We start from the raw sequence: 12,089 nt of genomic DNA on the forward strand, positions 1-12,089 counted from the left end.
AAAACAGCCAAGTTTAACGGATGCAAACCAATTATTAGAGGGGAAACTGCTCCTCAGTGACAAAGGTCATGCGTCGGATGGATGGTTTATGTTGCATTAGGCCTTTAACCCCAAGTATGCGAACCGTTCAGCAGAATTCCACTGGAACAGCATCACAATGAGAGCGTGGACGTCCTTGAGTCGTGAGTAAGCGAAGCCCGGGATAAATCTGTGGATTGACGTGACGTATGGCCGCAGATGTAAAGCTCGCCAATAGTACACATTTGCACACGCAAAAAAAAATTCAAATTTGTCAAGTTCATGCTAACAACTGAGATTTTTGATAGTAAATAACTGCCTGATTAAAAATATTATATTCAAATACGTAGTAACTATAGTAACCTATAGCTACAGTGAAGTGCAACCCTGTGGATCGTTTGGTTAATGCAATGCGGAAATATAATTGGACTTGGAACAACAATATATCGGCCTTCTATTTTAACCTCTGGTTCCTCCTTTTTAAATGGAGTTTAAATGAGATTTTTTTTTTTTCTTATTCAGCGCTGGCACATCACGGCTTTCGTTCCAATGACAAACCACAATGTCATGATATTGTGATGTTTCCTGACGGATAAAACAATATTTAAATCAAATGATTTGGATTAAAAGTGACCCTCTGTTTCATCTTGGCAGCTCTGCTTCCTCCAATCTGTTTGTGGAGATAAAGTTCACCCTGACCTTTCAGCCAATATTTATTCTCTTGATGTGTGTATCAATGCGTTATGTCCCCGTGTGCCTGTGAACTGTACACCGTCACCTCTGTGCATGTGTACGAGCATCTGCATCGCTGAGTCGAACTGCGTGTGTCTTTCTCCTTGAGGATTGGATGCGAGGTGAGGGACAGGGCTTTCACTTTATTTTCATAGAGCTGCTTTTTTATTTTATTCTATAATCAGAAAAGACGTCGATGCGCCGTACAACTCAAATGTTGCTCACTTCTTAGGAACTCGCACTCCCTGCCTACTGCTCGTCCATTAGGGGCCGTACAAAAGTGGATCTGTTTGTAAAAACTGAAAAAAAGCCAAACATAAAGATCAGTGTGTGTGATGCTAACCTGAGTCAAATTGAAAAGCAGAAATGAGGTGCTCATTATTTCTTCCTTCTTTTTGCAGTCTCCCGCTGCTCACACACGGACTCAGAGAGGGATAAGCAACGCAGGCTGCAGACCAGAGCTCTGCTAATAAATATTGTCATATGTGTCAAATTTTCAACTAAATCAGTTTACGAGTTAATCTAATCCTGGGATTGAATTAGTGCCAACGTGATTTCAGCGACGAGGAGGAAGGAATACAAACAAGTCGAGGGGGGGGGAGAAAAAACACACACGCACACACACACAAAGCCTTGAGCTTTAACTTTTGATAAGCCTCTAACACTGCAATCAAAACATCTGCTATCTTAAAACAAGTGACATTGTAATCCTGAAGGACAAAGACCAAATCTCACTCCCTCTCTTGTAGGAATGATGAGGAAGGATAAAAAGAGAGAGACGGCTATTCAAAAAGGGAAACTTGATTAAAGCGCATTCTGCTCTAAACCTCTGTAACTACACACTGGTGATGGATTCCCCTCAGAACACGCCAACAACAGTCTCCAGTTGCAATCCCCGCGGTTTTATTGTTAGGACAGTTTACAATGTCCACTGATGTGATCTGTTACATCATCAATACAAGGCCTTGAAAAGAGGCTTTCTCTCGCTTTCCTCCCCGAGGCCAAAACAGAAGGACTTTGATGGCCAGTAGGGTCTCCAATAAAGTTTAGTGCTCTCTCCATGCTAATAGCAGAGTAACTCAATCTCCCAACACTGCTCACCACTTTGCTAAATGTCTGCGACATACAGGCTGGAAGCTTGTTTACAAAACTAATTAAGTCAAAGCTGTTGTATATTAAGATGGCCGGGGCATTTTTAAGAGGAAGCAGTAATGAAAACAGAATGGGCTAAATAAAAAAAAAACAAAAATAAAACAGCAGTGGCCATCACCAGACGAGCGAGAGAATCTTCTGCTTTCTCCAGTGAATCAAATTTAAAAAGTTCCGTGTGAAAAAAGGCAGATTGACAGACCCACAGATGTCTGAACCGGAGACCTTTTGTTTAATTGTGGATGTTGCTTTTCATTTTTTTTCTTTTTTTTTGAAGATCTGTGGCTCACTTGACCAAGGGAGAAGAAGCTCGGTGAGCTGGGCTCTGCAAGAAAGGACATTACTTGTATCTCTGTTCAAGTGTTTGAAATGGATATTTAGAAGTGTGTTCCTGCACACACTTGAGCCGCCATCCTTAAAAACTGTGCATCAAGGGGAATTTTCAGGTATCATTTGCCTTTAACTCTGCGATGAAAGCAAGGGCCACTAAAAGTGAGATGCATTAGGGCTGCGCCCTTATGCTCAATGAGCATAAGTAAAGGACCCTCCATGCTGGGAGTAATACTAGCCCCTTGGTAATGTGTAAGGTACTTCATATTTGAGTGTTTTCTAGACAGAGTGTCATGCTTCTCTTTAGTGAAGAGTAATAATGAATATTTTTTCCAATAGACCACACAGCTGAAGTGAAAGGTCCAGACTGTTGGCTTCTCGAGAGCACGTTGACTGTATGGCCTTTCTCTTGCAAAGAGCCCTTAAAAGTGTCATTTTTTACGTCACAGCAGAATCTGGTTGTCGTGCAAACTACAGAAGTTTGTTTTGTCTGCGTATCGTCGAGCACGGGCGTGGTGCTTCGGCGCGGAGAAAGGATCGCCGGTGACGGGAGCTAAGAGGTGACGGGAGAACAATTTATTGCAAGTGAGTGTTTTTGAAGACATAAAATGAAAGGAGAGGATAGGGAGTTGTCTGCTGGAGGAACAAGCAGAGGAGGAGGAGGAGGTAAACGGAGAGGGACGTGCCTGACACTAAGTACTCCCAGAAGGATAACGTTAGCTTCGTACAGGCAGCCAGGCTCGCAGCCTTGACCATGGACAGTTACTGTACCAACCCTGGATGACACCGTACTATCTGACCATGTCCAGCATCACACAGCCTGGGTGGTCTCCCCCTACACAACCTTTGTACTAAACCACACAAGCACATCCAGGCAGACACAGGAATGAGTAGAGGCTGTCCAACATGGTTGTTTCTAGCAATCAATGCAACCAAGAGCCAATATAAGGTGCAGATTAGAATCTGATGAAATAAAACAGAAAATTGCCTATAACTTAATGTAACATGTATTAAACAGCAGTTTGTCTTGTCAGTCTTTCACATGTTTTTAAATAAAAATAACATTTTCATCAAGTTTCTGGGAGAACTTGCATTAATAAGCGAAACAATACAAATCCACACATAAGTTTGAGTATCTGTGTCAAATCGTGCGACGTGGGCCTTTGGGCCAAACTTGTTTCCGAGGCGTTTACCAGCCTCTTTCATGTCCCCCACCTCCAGGCTCCAGGCTCCCCCCATCAACACGACTCATTAGCTGTTGTTACTTTCCCCCCTTCTTATTTTTTTTTGTTCGGTAAGATGTGCTAATTATTCCCCTCCATATTTTAAAGCCCGCACGATTACCAACAGGTAATTAACATTTGATGAGAGTCATGCGTGTGAGTTTGACGCCAAAAATTAAAGATAAAAAGACGAAAAAAAAGATCAGAAGGAGAGTCTGACAGAAATTAGCAGTGATAGGTTTAATTTTATTGATCTGTGCCATTAAATCCATGCAGTGGTGCACAGACATGTTCACGTCATCAGTTTGGAGGAAGGCAGAGGTGTAAGACGTGAGAGCGCGAGTGTTAGGGGGTTAGGAGCACATTGACTGACCTGAATCTGCTGCTGGAGGAGGTTGATTTTGTGCTGCTGCTGCAGGAGCTGCTGCTGTTGTCTTGCAATCTGGTGGGAAAAAGAGGAGATTTAATTTAATCATTTAATACAGTGTTTCTGTAAGAGGGTGGTTGATGTGCGTGTTTCTATGAGCAATTCTAGACATTTAGAAACAAGTGCAGCTAATGGGTAATAATATATGATGCCATTTTTTGTTTGGGCATGTTCTATATAATTTTCCTATAAATACCTGTCTCTGCACATATATTATTGGATATCTTGTGGGTGTTGTAAAGGGCTATATAAATAAAAATTGATTGACTGATATTTTGAATAAAACGAAAATGAATAACACACGTCATCAAAATACTATACGGATAAAATAAAATGTACCAAATTAAAAAATGTCCCGTGTTTGGGACATCCATCATTTTGTCTCACCTTTTGAATGAATGTATATAATTTTATTTCTCAAGTTTCTCTGAACAAAATGTGTTAATTTAGATGAGTAACAATTGGCCTATTACATAAAATGGCAACCATCTTCCAGAATAATTGATAAACATCTAGAAATGACTGTTTTATGTGAGAATTGGATGAAATAGACGACAAACTGCATGCTAAAAATTTCATTCTAACAAGATTTTCACTCTTCTAAATCAACATTTTTGACCTGCTCAGCATCAGAAAGACAGAAAACCTAATTGTTTCACTAGATGGATTGATAAAAAAAAAGGGAACAAAGGAGAGAAAGGTGCACGGGTGGTGTTGGGGTGACAGTGGTCCCCCCCTGAGTGATGAGCAGCCACACAGCAAATCTCTCTCCTCCCAGCAGACCCTCTCTCTCTCTCTCACTCTACATGCCCACTTCATTGAGCGTGACAACCTAGTTTTAAGTGTCATTTAATTTTCATTTTTAAATATAATTACAAAGTGTTCACTGTAAGATATCGGTCGTCTGCAAATGTGTCAAGATTAATTTGTGCTGGCTTCCTCACGAGTGTCAACAGTTAATTACTGTGTTGTATCTTGATGGCTTGATGACATTCTCGCTCCCAGCAGGCTCTCTCCCTCTCCCCCCATCTCTACCTCTCTCTCTCTCTCTCTCTACGCCCCCCCCCCCCCCCCCTTCATTTCATTAATATTCCTCCATTTCAAAATAACATGAGAAAATAAAACATCTGATACCTCTTGTTCATTTTATCCCCGCAGTGTCCACAAAGCTCACGGAGTTCAGTGTCGTTTGCAAATGAACATCATTGATTGGGGGGGGGGGGGGGGGGGAATCAATACTGTTAATGTATTATTAGTGTACTATGACCAAATGCATCACTCTAAGGTATGGTCTATTTCTTCATCTACCACAGGAAGGTCTGAGAGTGTGCTGAGAAAACTCTGAGTGAACTCCTCGCTGATAATTGACTCATAGCCATTAGAGTGGCTGGTGATAATAAAAGTGTCGCCTGTGTGGATAGTTTGTGTCCTTATTTCTTCCCAGACATTAACACACTTCATGGCCTCGGCTAATTTGCTGATTTGTACAATATGGCTCATTGGCCTGATTTGTGCCGCAAATCTAATGCCAAGCTTGTTCTAATAGGAGTCGATTTATAAGATATAGAGAGACTTCCGTGTTTAACACAACGTTTAATTCACACATTCCGTCGCATTTGTTAGTACAAGTCATAATAACGTTTTCCCAACCACCCGGCATAAATGCGGGCGAGAGAGCATGACCAACACATCTGAAGCAATGTCGGATATCACGTCTCTTAAATCTAATATTATTCCACAATTTCTACGGAGGAGTCAGATTTTTATTGGCACATTTCAAGCATGAAATTTGATATGGAATAGAGCTGACAGTTTGTAACAAATGTACTTAAAGGGGTTTATTATGGGGGATAAAAAGAGAAATAAACTCATTTATAATGTGAAGTGTGAGTTTTACATAGCGGGAAAGAGAGAGGGTAAAGCCGGTAAACAGTTACCTGCTCCTGCTGCTGACGAGCTAACTCCATTTGCTGCCTCTGTTTCTCCATCTGTGAGGCGGCGAGCTTCTTCTGTTCGTCATGAGCCGCCAGAAGCTGCTCTCTCAGGCTGATGAGCTGGGTGATCATTGTGGAGAGCTGGTGTTCCTTTTCTGCCAAGCTCTCTGGAGTTCCTAGATGTGAGAGGGAGGGGGGGAGAGAGGAGACGTCAGGACACAAGTGCAATAAAGGAACACACATTTGGAGCGTTTGCGTCATAAATATAGATACAAGTGTGTGTTTCTCTGCAAAGATAAGAGGAAAGTCTGCAGGAAAAAGTAAAGTAGCAAAATAGAAGCTCACAGATGAGTACAGATGACTGTTATTGTACCTGTATGTAGATTTGAGCCCAGCATCCATATTGATAAAAACAAAAGTAAAAGGATAATATAAAACCATTAAAATCATGGTAAAGAATATACACTATACACACGTTACTTAAAAAACAATTGTTACATCAATAGAGATGTTGCCAGTGAGCCACAGTAACTGTGTATATGCAGTATGTTGAACACTCAAACGATGACTCAAAGTGTTTTTTTTACTCACTAAAAAAAAGAGTTCCCCCTCCAGGGACGATAGAGTACCTACTACTGTGGTGAACAAGTGAGTTTAGATTCAGTTGTGACTCTCAGGGCAGCTGACTGGTCCATTTAATGATCGGCCCAGATCTATTTTCGTCCTTCAAAGCCCGATTTTCAGACCATGTGCTGCACACAACGCTCATTGTATTGCGCTATTGTGCTGTTCTCAATATAAAGTACAAAGAAAACCACACAGGCGGCAACCAACTGCAGGGAATTCACAAGAGAGTGTTGAGGTCACAAAGAGCCCGGAGTTGTCTGTTTTACTGTTGCCGGTGTTCACAGCTTTCAAAGGAGGAAGGGGAAGGAATCGCTCCGGCACATGGATAAAATGCCGCAGGGAGCTGTCACACGGAGGTGGCAGCTTATGATAGACTACCAGTCGTGAGTATGAGAGGAAGTGTTGGGTCTGTGTTTGTTCTGGCCTTCAAACTGTGCAAGTTAAGAATGGATTTCTTTTGAACGTGGCTGCGGATGTAGGTTGTGGCCCAATGCGAGGAAGGAACGATTAGATGTTTGCTTGTGATTCAGGATTTGTTAAAACAGTTGTTAAACATGCGAGATGGGGAGATTTTGAATAGCTCTATGGTCCATGCACATTTAAAAAGTGTTTGAAACCATTTTTATCTTTAAGTTTTCATCCTTAAATCTATAATACAGCCATATTGAACTTTAAAGCATTATATTTTTCAAGAAAATCATTATTTACTGTAGATCTTTGTTACTCTTGGTTGAAATCTCCGACTCCTGATTTGCTGTTTCGCTTCCAATCATGCTGTTTTTGTGGCACACTGAGCAAAGTTGTGAGACAACAAGCGACTGAGCGAGAGCGTTTTCATGAGCAGGGAAGAAAGTTTTCTTTCCGTTTTTCCTTGCACCCGAATATTTTCTTTCCTAAGCGAAAAAGAATTTGTGTGCTTTGCACCGTGAGCTCAGGAATGAGGCGCAAACATCGCACCAAGTGTGAGCGCTTGTCTCTTGTGCAGTGACGGACCAATAGGCCGACTCCTCTGTTTACAGTCACATGTCCACACTGTGTGTGCAGCAGACAGAGCAGCTGCACCGCTCTCTCCCTCCGCCTAATCAATGCTAAGTGATCCTACCATTGACTTACACAGCAAACATAATTGCCAGTGAGAGGCTAGACAGTAACTCACTCTCCTGCCACTGCAACCCTTTGTGACAAGCTGATCTGGGAGAACATTCAAAACACAGAGAGAGAGGGAGAGAGAATATGAGAGGGGGATAAAAGCATGCAGAGATGGAGATAACGGTACAGTGAAGTCTGGCCCGGGGCCAACAGGAGAAGCAGAATTCCTTCCTGGGTGTCTTCCTCTCGTCTCTGGCCACATCTGTCTTTAGTTTCTGCGAGCGCTCCCAGCGGCCCCCTCGACTCAAACTATTTTAATTTGACTAAACACCTGATTTATTTTATCTCTTCGATGAGGAAAGCCGTTTGTCTTAATAGGCCCTGTCAACCTCCAGAACCCATTCAGGGCAATTTACTGGCACGCTTGTCTGAACCTCACTCTGCCTCTGCTGCCTGCTGCAATGGAAGAGAGCTGCAATTCTCCATTTATCCTCCTAACGAAAAAAAAGCACCTAAAAGCGGCCATTCATTGGGGCTGTGTGCACTTTCCAAGGGCTGAATTGACTTCTTATTCACCCGACGACACTTGTTGTGAATAGCTTATCTGTAAAATTGATACAATCAGAACCAATTTTATTAACCTTTGGCCGTGTCCATGAAGGAGCTGCCTTTACAAGATGCATCAGTCGTCGTCGTCGTCGCAATAAATCACAGCTATCAATACAGCGGCGGAACGATGGAGGAACGGACTGAAGGCATGAAAAGGGAAGAACGAGAGATCAATTAAAAAAAATGAAATAATCAAGCAGGTAAAAAAAATTGGGGCCATTAGGCCTCACAGACGACCTTGAGTTGCGAACCAAACATCTGGTCTCAATGATGTCCTCTCAGTCTGTCTCAAAGCATATTTTTTAGGTGATTACACAGTAGTTCAATAGTGTCTACGCTATATAAAAAAAGCACATGTGTCAAAGTCCAAGAATGTGAAGGGGGACTGCTTCCACAGAAGGATCTGATGAACTAGTCTGAGTGTGAAGAGCTCAATTCTGCCTGGACACCAAGAGAATACTAACAGGGGGCCCATTGTTGTGATATTGAGTTGAACTGTGTGGAGGCAGAAGTGCCCTCTGAATTCACATGTGTAACTGTGTGGAGGCAGAAGTGCCCTCTGTGTCATTTGGATGCTTCCGTTTCGCTCTCCTTTAAAAACATGAAGCATTTATACTGTTCCTAGTAGAAAATCAGGCTCATGTGTTTTCTGTTGACTGGTTAGTGTAAGAAAAAAAAAAAAAAAAAAAAAGTCTTTCTTTCTGCTTTAAATTATGGATCGGTTTTAAAAATCCAGATAAAAGTTTTATTGGGCGGTGCAGAGCGGCAGCGTCGTGGTCTGTGTCTAACCAGCCTGACAAAAGAGGCCGTTTCCTGCATATTGCATGGCTTTTAACAGTGGTGTGTCCCGGGGTCTGACTGTTAACATGTCTCCTCACATTGCACTCCTGATGGCAGACAGACAGACCAGAGATGCCTTGGCGCTACATAAACTGGCCCAGACTTAACGTTATGTGACATCCCCCCTGTTTTAGACGTTTGAGGCTCAGTGGGACAATACCGGCCCGGCAGAGGAAGAGGATCCCAGGAGTGACTGGTCACGCTGTGCTGGCACTTTTCCTGTCCCTCCTCCTCCTCAAGCCAAAGTGTTAACTTCAGAGATGCTAGACTGACAACCAGGAGGAGGAGACGATACAGTGTCCTTGTTCAGTTTCAGCCCGTTCAGCGTTCACCTTTTTGAGATTCCTGCCTCTTTTAAACGTCACAAAGTAGGGCAGAAAACATCAACGGGTGACTAAATAAATGATAAGAGGAAAACAAGCAGAGCCATGGTTGCTTGGGGAGGGATGGGGGTATTTGAGCCTTGGGGTCTTTGGATAAAAGGCACTTTGTAGGGGTGCGATTTGTTCTGTCCAATACCCACGTCTCCCTCTCTCTTGGCTCCCTCCTCTTTGCTCTAATCAAGCAGTCTCTAATTTGGGTTCCAAGTCCAGTACCGGGGAAAAAGAAGGAGGCTTGTTACTTTGAAGAGTCCCGAGTGAATAACACAGATAAAAGATTCAAGCACAAAAAAAGAAAGAAGAAAAGCGAGGGAGGGCGAGGGTGAAAAGGGGGAAAATCACAAGGCACCCTATTCTCTGCCCTTCCTTTGGTCGGGACAGCTGAGCCATTATGACCAGATCTGAATTGAGTTTTTTAAAACGCAAGAAGACTGGAATTTCTTTGTCTCTCTATCAGTCGGCCATTGTGGACGCATCCATACGCTGCGAGGCCGTCCTAAGTAAATTAGGACTTGTCTAAATGCTACGATTGTACCAAGCTGTATCCACACGCAGACCGCACATAGCTTGAATACCTTGCATGCTGAGGCTCTCTCCCTCCGCGCTCTCCTTAAGTGTGTGAACGTAGACATGAGTGTGTACAGATGTGCGCTGCGTGCCGCTCCGATCAATAATAGGTGCGCGGCGCGAGGTAAACGCACACGCGTGTGTGTGTGAACTCGCTGCGGTCACCTGACCCTTTGTCTATTCTTTCCGTGGAGCGCACAAAGAGCCAATTGAGTCGAAACTAATGGCAACTATTGGTACCTTCTTCTCAAAATGGAATGATTATTTTGCTCACTGACCCTTCACCAAAACCATAAAACTGCTTCCACTAACGCAAGAAAAACAAGCCAGTGTTTGGACCAAATGTGCATTTAAAGATTGGTCAGAAAAACAAGATTATTGTGCTATTATATACAGCGAGTCAACAATGCTCTAAACCATACGTGTTTCCAGTAATATACACGTCTCCATGTCCTACAACGAAGACAATATGAGCAGCAGCTGTTTTACCTGGCTTGCTGCCTCCGCCGTGATATAAAAGCTGTTAATCTTGCCAATAAAATCCCATTAACAAGCGTGAGTAATGACTCACGAGCATATCATCCACTGGCAGCGGTGACAGTCAGTCACTTCCTATACGGCACAGTTAGTTAAACACTGAAGAAGAAAAATGAGCTTGTTGGGAAAAAAAAAAGTCAGATGTCAATTTTTTTTAAAACCACTTCAACTTTTATGATAGTCTAAATCAGCCATTTGGTAATATAAGCTTCTAATGGTATATCTGTGTGCACATATAGCATGAGCACTGCGGGGTGTAATTATAATAATTTTAATGGCACAGCAAATGATTTTCTTTGATAAATATGCCGTGATTGGCGTGTGGAGAGGTTGTTAATAAAAGCACACTTCATCCACGGTGGGTGCTGTTCACGCTGAACACCGACGCAGGCTAATATTTTGATGATGGAGGAAGCTTCACTCTCAGCAATAATTACGCTTGTGCTTGAAGCGCCAGCACTTCACTGTCTGTCCATGACACGGGACGACGCACTTCATCAAAGCCTGGATAGAGGCTCGACCTGAAAAGATTACTTCGCGAGCAGTGCCAGTGACCCTGAAATTCACACTGTAGAAGAAGAAGAAGAAGAAAAAAAAAAAAAACGTTCTTTCTGGTTTTTCAACAACTGAACATGTTATTCTTTGAATTTGTAACACAAGCGCGACAAACCACAAATCCTTACACGGCAGAGAATGCTGTATGTGTGCATAGCAGCATCTAGTAAAGATCTCTGCATGAAAACAAAGATTGTCCCCAGTCCCTCTATTCATCGCTCATGGCCTTTATGACGATGAGTCTGACCCCGGTGACCTTAAATTATATATATAAAAAAAACAAAAAACATAGCAGCGTTTTCAAGGTCTCGTTCACACAAAGGGTGCAAAGCTTGTGAGACAGTGATCAAGGCAACAGCTTACTGTCTGTGGAACCTTGGGAGTGAATTAGGAGTTAGATGTTATCTCATTCTTTTCACAGAACATTTATTCATCGGCCTTATCTATACAGATGATAATTAAAGCAGAGCAGTACTTGTTTCTTTAGGCCGCGCGAGTGCGAGTGATCTTTCAAAAGACTTCGAGACTGTTTGTCTTTGACGGCTACATGTATCAACAATGCCGGCGCTTTGTGCAGGGTTTAATCCAGATCACGGAGCGACACGCCGAAAACGGGGAGAAAAGACAGCTGAGGCCAGTGTAGGTGTTCACAAAGACGAGCACGAGAACACCTGTTTGGTTCTCGAGTTGTCAAGACATTGACACGCAAACCAACTAACCCCGGGAGGTGTGACACAACGCTTTCACTTTTTGGGGAGGAGGAATGGGGGGGAAAAAAGCTGCTCCACAAAACAAAACAACAACAACACGTCAAACCCGGTGAATATAATTCTTAAGAGAAACAAAGTATTCTCTTCCTCACACACACACACACACACACGAGCACAGCTATTGCTCCTTTAGCTCCAGCGCCACAAGCTAAATTCCTCAATTCATTAGAGGAGAAAAACACACAGTCCAACACTCTCATACATTCATCTGGTAAATGTGGCCTGAGGAATAATGATTTACTGTGGCTCATATTTCACCTGAGTGCACAGGGCAAACAGTTGACTGAAGTGTTGTGGAGAAA

General features: G+C 42.8%; 1 protein-coding gene and 1 long non-coding RNA gene across 7 annotated transcripts in view; one reads left to right on the plus strand and one right to left on the minus strand.

Annotated features, from left to right (window-relative positions):
• Positions 1–12,089, plus strand: part of LOC131459316 (uncharacterized) — a 233,381-nt gene that overhangs the window by 152,269 nt on the left and 69,023 nt on the right. The window lies entirely within an intron of this gene.
• Positions 1–12,089, minus strand: part of sox6 (SRY-box transcription factor 6) — a 122,828-nt gene that overhangs the window by 43,875 nt on the left and 66,864 nt on the right. For all 6 annotated transcript variants that reach the window (XM_058629007.1, XM_058629006.1, XM_058629008.1 and 3 more), the window contains 2 exons: positions 5,817–5,989; positions 3,826–3,894 (listed from right to left, as the gene is read on the minus strand). In XM_058629007.1, the coding sequence (XP_058484990.1) occupies positions 3,826–3,894; positions 5,817–5,989 (242 nt within the window). The remainder of the gene's footprint in view (positions 1–3,825; positions 3,895–5,816; positions 5,990–12,089) is intronic.

This window comes from Solea solea, chromosome 5 (genome assembly GCF_958295425.1).
Source record: "Solea solea chromosome 5, fSolSol10.1, whole genome shotgun sequence".
NCBI classification, from domain to species: domain Eukaryota; kingdom Metazoa; phylum Chordata; class Actinopteri; order Pleuronectiformes; family Soleidae; genus Solea; species Solea solea.